The following is a 14,394-nucleotide window of genomic DNA, read 5'->3' as shown; positions in this document are numbered from 1 at the left end:
TTACTATAGGAAAAGTGAACTGAATTGATAGTCTGATAGTTGCGCTTTGTTTTGTTTTAGGTATGATGCATTGTGTATTCTCCTCCGTCACAGCAAGAATGTGCGGTTTTGGTTTGCTCACAATGTGCTTTTTAATGTTTCAAATCGATTCTCTGAGTACCTTTTGGAATGCCCTAGTGCAGAAGTGAGAGGTGCATTTGCTAAACTTATAGTTTTCATTGCACACTTTTCCTTACAAGATGGGCCTTGTCCTTCACCTTTTGCATCTCCTGGACCTTCTAGTCAGGTAATTATACCTTTCTTTACAAAATATATACTTTCCTGAAGTTAAAGCGAGAAAACTGAATGTGGTTCTTATGTTTATCACACATTATCAGACCTAGACTGATAACCTGAGTTCCATTGAAGTTACAAGATAAAAAGCAAGTGATTATTTGCCCTTTAAAAACATGTGGATTGGGCTGGGTTGTGGTTAGGTGGTAGAGAACATTCCTAAAATATACAAGGCTCCAGTTTCCATCATCACCAGCACAAAAGGGAATTATCTTCTGAAGATAGAGTTTTTTTATCCAGCCTGTTTTTTAATTACCATACAAAGTAGTGTTTCCATATGGGATTTTTATAACATTTATTTTTGGTGGCTTTTTAATAAACATTTTTGATTTTAGTTGCTTCAAAGTGAAATCTATAATGAATTCTCAAAAGCTGGGTGTGGTGTTGCAATAGTTTGTGGTACAGACCCATAATTCCAGCTGCTTAGGAAGGTAAGGCTAGAGAAGCTCTGGCCAACTTAGTTGAGATGCTTTCTTCAATAATAAGATCTTGGTAGATAAGCTCAGTGGCAAAGCTCTTCTCTAGTATTAACATACACAAGTCCTTGGATCAGTCTAGTGCTGGTAAGCAGGGTGAGTAGAATTCATGTCATCAGTCCTTCCAGGAAAGTATTCTGTGTTCAACATACACATAAAATTGTCTTTGTACCTTGTTAAGAATCAGCTAGTGTTTTCTCCTTTACAGGCTTATGATAACTTAAGTTTGAGTGACCACCTACTAAGAGCAGTACTAAATCTCTTGAGGAGGGAGGTTTCAGAGCATGGACGTCATTTACAGCAGTATTTCAACTTGTTTGTAATGTATGCCAATTTAGGTAAGAATTGAGGTTTTCATAATTTCTGTTAAAGTATTATATTAAATGATAGTCATTCAGAAGGTCCAATGATGAAATAGGATTTGTTTTCCTTTTTCTTTTTTCTTTATATCAAACCATCTCTAAATACAGAATACCCCGAACCCCTGTGCACTTCATAATTTTGTACATAATACCGTGGTAAATACAAGTGAGATTCTGTTGTCTTTTGCTTCCAAAAGCAATGATACTGCATCTGCTTTATTAACATACTCATTCCCAGGCTTCATGCAATTCACTAGCTGAATCAGAATAACCACAGTTATTGCAAAGAAGCCATGTTTTTACTGTGACTCATCAGTTTTGAAATAAGGTCTGAAAACAATTGAAGTAAAATAAAATTGGAGAAAACATGTTCATTCAATTACTGCCAGGGGTATAGGAGAGCATTTGCTTAGCTCATACTAACCCCAGGTTTGATTTCCAGCATCACTAAAGGTTTTTAAAAATAAGAATTGACTTAAATTGCCATGCTGCTTTTCTTCTCAAAGTAGCTTGCTCTTTCTAATACTACCTGCTCATTTCTGTTTAGTTACTACTATAACTGAACCTAAATATCATGCACAAATTGTTTCTACTGTTTTATTTTGTTGCAAAAGATTGGATTGGGGGAGAATACTTGTCTAGCATGAACATGGGATTTTTTTCAGCATCAAGGGATGGGGATAAACCTTTAATTTCAGTACTAGGGAGGCAGACAGCTCTCTATGAGTTCAATGCTAGCTTGATCTATAGATAAGAGTTCCAGGACAGCCAGGGTTACATAGAAATCCCTGCCTCAAAAAAAGCAGCAAATAATTCTTACTTTGTTATTTATTTTAATTAGCATGGACAGGAGATAAATTTACTATGGTAGAAGAAATTATAAAAATTGCTAATAAGATAACTATTGACAGATTCTATAAGTAATAATTACATTCAGCCATATTCAGAATTGGTTCAGAAGCTTAGAGAATTTTTTAATAACTTCCTTTAAAGTTAAAAACAAAACTTTTTACATTGAAATTTGAGTTGCATGCCTAAGCAGCACTTACTGATTTGTGGCCCACTTTACTTCTCATTTGTCTCCAGGGTTGGTTATAATGTTTAGCCGACACTGTATCCCAGAACCCTGTTTCTCACTTCTAGTAGGAGTCTTCTAATAGGGGCTATAGTGTAGTTCACATCTAGATTTTAGCTTTTCCAGGCTATATTGAAACTGCTAAATGGGTAAGTTTCTTAGCTGGTTAAATAATTCTGAATCCAAGTAAAAGTGATATGTTCTTAAAGTGATAGACAAGGGTTAGGCTTGGTGGCTAACACCTTTAATTTAATCCCAGCTCTTTGGGAGACAGAAGCAAGTAGATCTTTAAATCTGAGACTGGCCTGATCTATAGTAGTGATTTGTAGAGACCCTATCTCGGGGGGTTGGGGAGGGTGATCTACCTGAGCTAGAAAGAATGGTTCAGCCGAAGTGCTTGCTGTACAAGAGAGAGTTCAAATCCTCAGACCTCATGTAAATGATGAGTAGGATATGATGATCTGCCTGCAATTCCAGCCTGAAAAGGTTGAGACAAGATCCACAGAGCAAGCTGACTAGTAAGGTGAAGCTCTGGATTTGAGAAATTCCTGCCACAGAGGAGAAGGTGGAGGGGGGTTTTAGGAAGATTCTCAGCATCAACTTTGGTTCTCCATGGGCATGCACATCATTGAATACATGTATACATGAAAAGAGTGAGCGGGTGGTGGATAAATATTTTTAATAACTGCCCTTTTTGTTCACAAAGTTCTCTCCATCCTAATGTTTTCCTTCCCTGTTTTCTGTCTCTGTTTCACTGCAGGAGTGGCAGAGAAAACACAGCTGCTCAAACTGAGTGTACCTGCTACCTTTATGCTTGTGTCCTTAGATGAAGGTCCTGGTCCTCCAATTAAATATCAGTATGCTGAATTAGGCAAATTATACTCCGTAGTGTCACAGTTAATCCGCTGTTGCAATGTCTCTTCAAGAATGCAGTCTTCAATCAATGGTAATCTATTCTTGGCACTAGTTTGGAGTACTCTGGGTCATATCTAGAACTAGATTAAATATGGTTCTGAAGACACTTAAATACAAAGTAAGGGTATGAACTCTTGCAACATTTTACAATGTCTGCAGTCCTGTTAATGGACCTTTTTCTGCTTGCTACTGGATTAAAGTAAAAAAAAAATTGTTAGGATATCTAGTCATTATAATACACAGTACTACTTTTCTTTGTTATGCTTAGAAAGCTTGACCTACAGCTCATTTTTTCTAAAACACATTGATAGGCTATGTTCTGAGTAGTTTACATTGTTCTTATGGAGAAACGTATTGGTTGTTCATTGACAAATCTGTATTGTAGGTAATCCTTCTCTTCCAAATCCTTTTGGTGATCCTAATTTATCACAACCTATAATGCCAATTCAACAAAATGTGGTAGACATTTTATTTGTGAGAACAAGTTATGTGAAGAAAATTATTGAAGACTGCAGTAACTCTGATGAGACCGTCAAATTGCTTCGCTTTTGCTGCTGGGAGAATCCTCAGTTCTCATCTACTGTCCTGAGTGAACTTCTTTGGCAGGTTAAGAAAACATAACCGTTGTTAAATCTCTGTGACTTGATTTGTTACCCATTTATACATTATTCACTGTGTCTTACATATTTCTAGGTTGCGTATTCCTATACTTACGAACTCCGGCCCTATTTGGATCTGCTTTTACAAATCTTACTGATTGAAGACTCCTGGCAGACTCACAGGTGGGTACTTTTTTATTATTGGGCTAATTAGACTTAGTCTCAGGTGTTACATATAATTGAAATTGACTACCACCACATTAAAACAAAATAAAACATCAGTGTTATAGGAAAAAACTCAAGACAGAAGTGACCACCAAGTTCTCCAAATTTTGTTAGGTTTTTTTTTTCTCGTTGCCCAGGTTTCATACATAATATATTAACATTCAACTGAATTGTTTTTTAATTAAAGGAAACTAGCAATAGACTTTTTGTATACATGTGAATTTATTAATAAATCCAAAGATTGTTTTAGGTTTAGATTACATTAGTTTTAGAACTAACCTCATAACATAATTTGTAGTTATTTAATGATAGTTCTTAGATGTGGTTTTAATCCCAATACTTAGGAGATAGAGGCAATTAGATCTCTTAAGTTTGAGGCCAGCCATGGCTGCAACAAGACCTTGTTTTAAGGTGGCTCAGCTGAATTAATCCCATATGGTTGAAGGAGAAAACCAGTTTCCTCCAGCTGTGTGTGTGAGCCCACACCACACAAACACACAGACACAGACTCACGCACAGGCATGCACGCCATGTGTTTGGGATATTTTGGTTTTGTTTTGGTGGTGGTGATGGGCTTTGTTGGTTGGTTTGAGGGGGGAGTCAGGGGTTTGGTGGTTTTGTTTTTTTAGTATCTTCTCAACTAATGTGAGCTTCTCTAGTGTACACTTTCTGTAAGATAACACTAGACAGTGCTTCAGTGCTATACATGAAGGCCAATTATAACAGCAAAAGAGGACTTTTTGATAGTTTTGAAACTGAAACAAGACAGTCACATTATTCAACCTCTGCTAGGAAAGCAGGAGTTCTGGGCAACTTGAATTATTTGCTGTTTTACACATGGTCACAGATAGTTAACAAAGCATGTTAAAGTACTTGGGGTTTTGGGGGGGGTTGTTTGTTTTGCTGTATATCCAAAGCTATGCTGAAACTCACTCTGTAGACCAGGCAGACCTCACAGAGATCTGCCTGTATCTCCCTCTCAAGTGCTGTGATTAAGGAGTGTTAAGTACTGATTTTTATCTATTCTAGGGGCTATAGAGATGACTCGGCCATTTAAAAATACTTGTTCTTATAGTTGACCAGGTTTGGTTCCCCAATACCACATAATGGCTCAAAATCTTCAATAACTGCAGTTCTCTGGGATCTGGCACTCTCCTGACTCCTAAGGCACCCACCAGTCATATATGTACATGCAGGAAAAACACTTCTACATATAAAATAATAGAATATTTTTAAATATGAATTTTAGTCTAGAATGGATTACAAATGCCAGAATTTATGAATTTGTATGAAATTATCCTTTTTATCATTATTTCACATTGCTGTTATAAAAATAGACAGTAAGCAAAAAGTCAGTTTTCTTGAATCCAATATATTCTAAGCTGTCACCATTAATACTTCCCAGATGATTACAATACAGTCTAGCTTCTAGTATTTTTCTTCTAAAAATAGCATAAGATTCTATAGCATATATAGACCTTTAATCATAGTATTCCAAGACAGAGGCAGGCAGATCCATGTGAATTGAAGGCTATGTAGAAGGACATAGATTCATCTAAATTCTGTTTTAGCATATGATGTGATGAAAACATTGGTTGGATTAAATGTGAGATATAACTCGAGTAGTCAGTAAAAACTTATGATTAACTTAAGTTTGAAAATGATCTCAGTGTAGCTTTTTTTGTTTTTTTTAGTTGGGTAAATAGGTCTTAAGAATTTATAATGTCTTCCACATATCCTGCATTGTTAGACATGAGGAAGCAACACAAAGATAGTACTGACTAAAGATGATATTTGGAAAACTGTTGATATTAGTGGGAATAAAGTATGATATGGCAAAGTAATGTTCATATCAGTTGGCAAAAGTAAAGGTAGGGTTGGGATGACTTGGTGGCAAAGCACTTATCTAAAGTGGGTTAGGCTAGCCCCAACACAAAATTTGAGAGGTAGAGTTTATATGCAATATCTTAGATCAAACAGCAAGAAACCTATACCCATTTAGACACTCTGGGTTGCCCCTGGCAACCATTAATCTGCTTGCTTCTATAAGTTTGCCTTTTATAATCATTTTGCCAAAATGTAACATTTAGCATTTTGTGTCTAATTAATTGCAATGATCCTTTACATCCAGCATGTTCCTTTTTACTGCTCAATAATACTTATTCTTACAGGTCTATGTCATATTTTGTTTATTGGCAGGTACTAGCTAACAAAATAAACAAGACACTAGGCATGATGCATAAGCATGTGATCTCAGCAGTTTGGAGGCTGAGGCAGTCATATTGAGAGGTCAAGACGTTTCTGGGTTGCATAATGAAACCCTGTCTCAAAAACAAAAGACAAATGATTGTAATCAAATTATTTTCAACTACAGTATCTGTGTTAACTTTTTTATTAAAGTTTGTTTTACTCTTGAGTCCTGAATTTGCTTCTGGTAATGTATTTAAACTTTATATCAAAAGCAATTTGAACAAGTAAAATTAGTAAAGATACAGACTTGAGTCAGACTAGTTAGCATCTGTCTGATCCTAGGCAAGCTGTTTTATCTATTTCTCCATCTGCTCAAAGGTTTAATAAAAGTACTTACTGTCTGTTATGAAACAACTGAACCCACAGACTTTACAGGGTGGCATGTAATGAGCACTCAATAATTATTAGCTCCTTTTCACTTTAGACGTTTTATTTTCCATCTGATTGTTTTTCAGAATTCATAATGCCCTTAAAGGAATTCCAGATGACCGAGATGGGCTGTTTGACACAATTCAGCGTTCTAAGAATCACTATCAAAAAAGAGCATACCAATGTATAAAATGTATGGTAGCCCTCTTTAGCAGTTGTCCTGTGGCTTACCAAATCCTGCAAGTAAGGGTGTTTTCTTATTTCGGAGTTCAAAGATCCCGTTTTAAAAGGCTAAACCTGTAGCTCTGTGATATAGTGCTTACCTAGAATGTACAATTCCCCAACATGACAAAGAATAAGAAAGAAAAAAGGCATTAAGATCCTATTTTAATCTAGGTTTGGGGGAGGGGGTTCACATCTATAATCTCAGCATTTGAGACTAAGACTGGAAGGGACAACCACAGATTTCACAACAGCCTGAGCTATATAACAATTACCAGATAACCTGAGTTACATAGCAAGACTATTTCAAGGAAAAAAAAAAGAGAATCCTCAGTTTGTGGGGTTACCATTTTAAGTTATCTTTGATATACTCCCAGTCCTCTTAAATGTACATAATTTTATTTACTTTTAAAGGGCAATGGAGATCTTAAAAGGAAATGGACCTGGGCAGTAGAGTGGCTTGGAGATGAACTCGAAAGAAGACCATACACTGGCAATCCTCAGTACACTTACAACAACTGGTCTCCTCCAGTGCAAAGCAATGAAACATCAAATGGCTACTTCTTGGAGAGATCACATAGCGCTAGGATGACACTTGCAAAAGCTTGTGAACTCTGTCCTGAGGAGGTAAAAAAAGCCACAAGTCTACAAGAGATAGAAATGGAAGAAAGCAAAGTAATTCTCTATAGGCCACTGACTGTGTAGTAATGATAGTGTTGTTTATTAAGAGTGTTGCCAGACTGGTGTTTGCTTTAATATGTAGTGATGTATGTATTAATGAAAATGCATCCATCTAGAGAAATTACTGTGCTATGTATGACCTTAGAAATTACTTCCAGAAGAACCCAAATTAGGAATTTTTAATTGTTTTTTAAATCTTTATGTGTATGAGTATATTGTCTGTGCACCATGTGCCTGCCTGGCACCCATTGCGGCCTAAAGAAAGAATATTGGATCCCTTGAAACTGGACTTAGCAGATTGTTTTGAGCTGCCATGTAGGTGTTGGAACTCGAACTTGGGTCTAATCAATTGGGGAACTCTACCCTGGGGAATATAGTTTTTCTGCTTTCAGCATTCCTTGTTTGTCTAAGGTTGAAGACTCATGAAGCTTCCTCAATCCATGTTAACATACCCATTGTTTAGGCAGCCATGTTATTGAGATTGCATGGATACACTTTCCCTGACATTTCTAGGCAATGTAGTTCACACCAGACTTCCTATCCTCCTGGCTCTTACAATCCTCTGCCCCTTTGATGTTTGGGATGGTGCCTTGAGCCTTAGATATAGAAGTTATAATCACAATTTTGAAGAGTTGTTACTAAGTTAAAAAAAAATCAGCAGTGAGCTTGATGTTACCTGCATAATTCTTTTTGTTTAAAATTAGGAACCAGATGACCAAGATGCCCCAGATGAGCATGAATCACCTCCACCTGAAGATGCCCCATTATACCCCCATTCCCCTGGATCTCAATATCAGCAGGTAAACAGGAGTCAGATGGTGGGGTTAACCTCTACAGTGGCTCTCAACCTCAAACCTGCAACCCTTTAATACAGTTCCTTGTGTTGTGGCCCCCAACAATAAAATTACTTTCATTGCTATTTCATAACTGTACTTTTGTACTGTTATGAATCATAATGTAAATCTGAAATATGCAGGATATCTGATGTTGGTCCTATAAAAAGGTTATTTAACACACACTCGCAAAGTTATTGAGAACCACTGCTCTAGAACCAATTTCATGCTTGATTATAAAAGAAGGCTTTTTACCATGACTCTGGACTAACTTTGAGGGCGTGACAGAAGAATGGGTTGGAGTGGGGTCATAGTACAAATTTGAATTTGCCCCAGGAAGATGGTTCCCTTACCAAATAGGTATGTCTTGTACTAGTATAGAATGAGTAAAACTGTCAGTATAGAATGATAATCATTGCTTAGTCTGAAGGATTATGATGACATTTCTTGTTAGAATAAGTCTGCAAGTAAAGTCTAAAAACTAATGTATGGGGGCTGGGGATTTAGCTCAGTGGTTAGAGTGCTTACCTAGGAAGCGCAAGGCCCTGGGTTCGGTCCCCAGCTCCAAAAAAAAGAACCAAAAAAAAAAAAAAAACAAAAAACTAATGTATGGCAGCGAAGAACAGTAATGGGGTATTTTAATTTGTTGGGCTTACACCTAAATTTTTGGAGCTGGGCTGACAAAATGGGTCAGTGGGTAAAGGCACTTGCTACACAAGCCCCACCTGAGTTCATATCCTAAGATCATTATGATAGAAGGAGAAATATAGCTCCTTCAAGCAATCATTTTGGACAAAGATTTATACTTAACCTCCCAGCCATGTGTACTATAGGGTTCCGAGGTTTATATTTGCTTGTAAGATTTTTCTCTTTTCAATTGATGTTATAAGTCCTAAAAGTAAAAGAAATGTTTCTGCTCCCATTAATTTCAACTCACGATTTTAAAATGTGCTTACTGCTGTAAAGGTTGGTTTTTTTCCTTTATTTTGCCATGTTTAATTATATATCGTGCATTTATGCAAGTGAATATCAGAGACTTGGGTGTCAGATCCTCCTATAGCTAGAGTTGTGCCAGTTTAAGCTACCTGGTATGGGTGCTAGGAGCCCATCTGTGCTTCCCGTCTGACCAGTACCAGTACATAGTCTTTCCTTTGACCCATTTCTCCAGCCATGGAAAATTTGTAATACGCAGATTTCTTTTCCCTTTCAGAATAACCATGTGCATGGACAGCCCTATACAGGCCCAGCCGCACATCACATGAACAACCCTCAGAGAACTGGCCAACGAGCACAAGAAAATTATGAAGGCAGTGAAGAAGTGTCCCCACCTCAGACCAAGGATCAGTGAAATGCACATATTAACTGGTTCCATCAAGACTGTGCACCCAGGCCTTACAGTCCAACTTTTTTCTGTGTCTGGCTAATATTTCAAACTAGAAAACTATTCCTAATCAACATGGAGTGGAGAGTTTATTCACTGTCTTATCTGCAGAAATTTGCTGTCAATATATAACCCGCCTGCAGTGGAAAGTGTATAGTGTTTTGTAATAAATGGCCTGATGCTAATGTGTAAATGGCAAAGGTGTATATAGTATATTAATGTTTGACTGTTAATTCTTAAGCAAGAGACTTTTTTTTTTCTTGATGAGACTCACAGATCTACAAAACTACATTAATTTTCTTGTTACTCCCTCTGCACTCTGCAGCCAGTGTTGCCTACCTTGTGGCAGTTGGATCACCTCCTTTACAAAAACAAAAAGTAAACCAACATCAACAAAACAGCCCATTCATTCATGTCACACCAATAGTTTCGTGTTCATTGTTTGCCACTGGAGTCAATTTTACTATGAGCAATGTAAGGCTGGTTACCTTTTAATTATTTGGTTGATGTGGAAAATTGGTGATGTACTATGTTTCTAGGTCTTTTTCATTGCCTTTTTATTCTGATGTTAGGTTAATCACTTTGAAGCTATAGATATGCTGTAACATTTAGCATGGCTTCACACAAGTTAGTGTAGCCAGTGAAGAAATATTACCATAATGACTGCAGTTGTCCTGACATGGCATCTGCATTGCTCGGAGCTTTCCTTCTTAAACCCTAGGTTATAAACTACAGACTGAGGGAGAACTGTTGCAAGCAGGCGGTTCTCAATTACACACATGTTCTTCTCATGTTTGACAGTGTGATCTCTGGGTGGAATAAAGAACACTTAAACTTAACAACTTGGTAATGGGAATTTTGAAAGATTTAAAACAAAATAAGCAAAAATTTGCTACACCAGGATGCTGGCTGGAGCCTAGTAGACTGTATTTGGTGTGCTTATTTCGTTCTTTGCTAGAGCTTACTAAGTGACTCTTTTCAAACTGTCCTTCTGTGCGATCCCAGTGATGCGGAAGTCCTCAGAATCCCACAATCTTTGGAGTACCTTTGCACCAAGGTCTCTGGCTGATTTCTCTGCTCAGTCATAATTTTACTTGAAAGCAAAATGGTCCTAGCTCCTTTTCCATTATTCCAAAAAATTTAACATTCAAAGCAGGGTCTAATTTAAAACGTTACTGGTAGTTAATATAATTGACTGATTAAATTTTAGAGTAAACAATTTGAATAAAGATAAAGGAATCAGTTAAAACTGTATTTCAAAGAAAATTGGTGACTTGAATATATGTAATTTTTTGGAACCTGTCTAAAACCAAATACCCCTGCAAACAGATACAACCTACCCTATTTAAATATTTTGCTGTTTTATTTTATAGAAATTATTTTGCTGAATTTGCAAATAGAATTTGATTTAAGAAGAACTTTTTGTCCTGTGGTGTGTTTGGGGGTTTTGGTACCTTCTCTGTCTGCCTGTGTGTGTGTGTGTCTGCCTGCCCCCCACCCCTCTCTGAGGACTGCATATTTCTGGAAAGCTAATTCTGTGCATAGCATGTTTACACAACCTACAGTGAAGATTTTAAGTCTCATTAAGTTTTTGTGCACAGAAAGATGGGGTCTTTGGCTCTTTACTAAAGACTTGGAGAACAGGATGTTGACGCTGTAAAAGTTCCCTAGCAATCAATCTTGTACTTTTTGTATGTTTTTATATACATGTGTATTTAATGAGCACAAGCTTGGTTGTATTTTTATGATTCAGTTGATAGGAAAATGTTGAAAGGCTATAGTTGGCATTGATCAAAGCAGAAGCAAAATTGAGCATTATGTTATTTTGTGATTTAAAAGGGGCAGTATTTAAGATAAAGGTTTAGGTGTCTTATTTGCAGTATTCCACAGTTCTGCTTCTAGGCTGCCTGTAATTTTAGCAACTTTTGACACCAGCTAGAGTCTGTTTACATCAGAATTTGCTTTTGTTTTGGTTTTTGGAGCCTGGGGATCCAGGGCCTGAAGTCCCCCCAGGCAAGTGCTCTACAACTCAGGCTGAGCCTCCAGCCCGAGTTGAAGTTTGAGCAAAGATTGTACAGTGTTTGCAGTTCCAACTGGAAGTTTTTTAAAGTTCTTCAAGTAGTGAAGTAGGTTGGCTTTGTTTGGACCAGTAACTGGTACTAGTTACAGTATCTTACCATCTGACATGCGAGTTTGGGATTTTCTGCTTCTTAAGGAAATTATGAAATACTTAAAACTTAGTGACTTCCTAGATAAGAGAAAACTTGACATTTTCAAAGGCTGTGAATTTTTCTTGGAGGAATTCTACCCCCTACCCCCTTTAGTTGCTTTGAGTGTGTAAGCCCACCAGTTCCAGATGATGAGGGCTTATGAGTCATGGTTCCCTTTCATTTGAGGAAGAGTAGGCCTATGTCGTGAGCAGGAGTGAGGGAAGGTGAACAGAGTTATTTTTGTTTGTTTGTGCAAATTATTTTCTATATTAACTCTTTAAGCATTAATGTATAACCGGAAATTTTAAGATGCATGTTATTGTAAGAGCAACATAGTGGTGATTTTGAGGTCTTTCTCTAAAACATAAGTGGCACATTTTAAAATTCAAGTCTTAAAGTGCCTCAAAGTTATTTTATTCTCTCAACTGATTTCTTTTGAGCCATATGTTTTCTCCTTTAAATGTTTGTTATAGAATCACTAGTCTTCGTTTGAAGTACTCCCACGTTTCTAAATGGCATGATTACTCTATTGAAGACAGTAGAATCTGTTAACGTAAGACTGAAGAGATTTTAGTTGTGCAACTGTGTAAACTGGGGCTCTGCCCAGTCGGATCTAAGTATTTTTGTGTACAACTTGGTAAACACCATATTGCTGCTGTTTCTAAGCCCTCCACCTTACTGACTTCTCGTGTTTAGCATCGCAGAGGCAGAAATACAAGCATAATCATATATGGGCTTTGTTTCTTTTTGTTGATTTTTCTCAGTGATGATTTCCCAGCTTTTTTTTTTTTTTTTGTCTCTTAGCTATGATTATACAGACCTAGAATTATTCAAATGTTTTCTATTTTCATGATTAACTTTTATTAGGGGACAATAACAACTTAAGTCTTTAATCCTCATATTGGTTAAAAGATGAGGAGCCTTTTTTATTTGAATTACTTTTGTAAAAGAAAGCAACAGTCTGAATATTCAGGTGACTACTTTGGCATAGTTCTTCAGGTTTTTATTAGTGTTTTTCCAGGTTATGTTTTTCCCATGAACTTTTTACTTTGTTAATTTTGTGGTTAATTTGGTGGCTATATCCTGCCTTATTTAGGATTTTAGGAAATTGCCTTTTTGTGATAAGTGCCCAGTTTTTATTTCTAGTTTGAAGGTACGAGGACATACCGACTGCTGATAAAGGAAAACAGCACCCCTTTGCCCCAGCTTTTGTGTTACCAATAGAACCATTCGCAGTACTGGTTTCATTGTAGGGCCCAACCAGAATTGGTCCTGCACCTACATGAGTGTTGCATATTTGGAAAGGGTTTGGGTGTGATAAATCACTACGGAAGTGCTGAATGTATTAAGAACTCGCTGCCGATTGTATTTCTAACGATTATTTTGTGTTTGCACTTGTCCTCCAAGCTTCCAGGTGTAAGGGGGAAAGGTGAACCACATTTTAAAGTCACTAATGAGTGCAATTTTTTTTTGGAATTGGGGTTCCCAAGAGGAAATTTCACCACCCAAATCTTACATACTTCTTAGCCTTTTACAAGCCAACAGACTGACATAAAGATTGTCTGCAATTCGTAAGATCTAGCACATATACAAAAATAAAACTTTATAAATTAAATTTGGGTTTTTCTTTCATTTATTAACATAAGGTTTCCCCCTATATTGCTAGGGGTGGCATGCAGGGCATCAAATGTATATAGGCAAGTGCCATATCACTCAGCCACATTTGGCCCTTGAATTTTTTTAAGAGAAATATTTATAGTGGGTCATTTATAGATACAGCAGCAGGTGTTATATCCAAGCAGCTTGAACATTGGTTCTTGATCTTAAATCTGAAAAGTCACCTGTTTTGTTGTTAGTGTGAAAATTCACTTTAGCATGTCATCTGAAATGCTGAAATTACTTTTTCAGTGTCTGAAAAAGTACAGTTGTCTTCTGCAGCACAGCCTGTTTCCCTATGGATTGCTGCTAAAGAAAGGCATCCCAAATATTCCTCACATTTGATTTTACTGAAACACAACCGACCTCTGTAGCTCAAGCTGGTCTGGAACTCACCATAACCCAGGGTAACCTCAAATTGACCCTTTGTCACAGCCTCCCAAGTGCCAAGTTTACAGCTGATTTTCTGGTTCATCCTTCCTGCCCCACCTTTTTTTTTTTTAATCTTAAGTGGAATCAGGGTACAGCCTATGAACCTACCACTTAGGAGGAGAAACAGGAGTTCACAGTCATCATCTACTTAAATTTTGGCTCTATCTCAAAACTATAATAGTTCCAAATCACATACAAAATTCTTACCTTTTAGAAAACTCTAGTTGGCCCATTTCCGTTTAAATGAGACCCTAATGCAAACACAAATCATGTGGCATGCACAGTCTTTAGCTCGATGTTGTGATGGTCCCTTGCATGTGACTTTGAGGTATTTTGGTTCTTCAAGGCAGAGTCTGTGTAGCCCTTGACTATACT

The 14,394-nt window shown here is 37.1% G+C and overlaps 1 protein-coding gene across 2 annotated transcripts in view; it reads left to right on the top strand.

The window, feature by feature from the left end:
• The window catches only part of Usp9x (ubiquitin specific peptidase 9, X-linked), a 107,529-nt gene extending 93,865 nt beyond the window's left edge, over window positions 1-13,664 (top strand). The window contains 9 exon segments of one of the 2 annotated variants that reach the window (NM_001135923.2): window positions 61-286; window positions 1,018-1,147; window positions 3,007-3,192; window positions 3,547-3,767; window positions 3,855-3,943; window positions 6,691-6,847; window positions 7,241-7,453; window positions 8,212-8,307; window positions 9,551-13,664. In NM_001135923.2, the coding sequence (NP_001129395.1) occupies window positions 61-286; window positions 1,018-1,147; window positions 3,007-3,192; window positions 3,547-3,767; window positions 3,855-3,943; window positions 6,691-6,847; window positions 7,241-7,453; window positions 8,212-8,307; window positions 9,551-9,688 (1,456 nt within the window). In that variant the 3' untranslated portion in view covers window positions 9,689-13,664. 2 annotated transcript variants of the gene reach the window in all.
• The last annotated feature ends 730 nt before the right edge of the window (window positions 13,665-14,394 follow it).

Source organism: Rattus norvegicus, chromosome X (assembly GCF_021556685.1).
Source record: "Rattus norvegicus strain SHRSP/BbbUtx chromosome X, alternate assembly SHRSP_T2T, whole genome shotgun sequence".
Lineage (NCBI taxonomy): Eukaryota > Metazoa > Chordata > Mammalia > Rodentia > Muridae > Rattus > Rattus norvegicus.
Note: the sequence above shows the minus strand (reverse complement) of the source record. Positions and strands in the feature narration are given on the sequence as shown.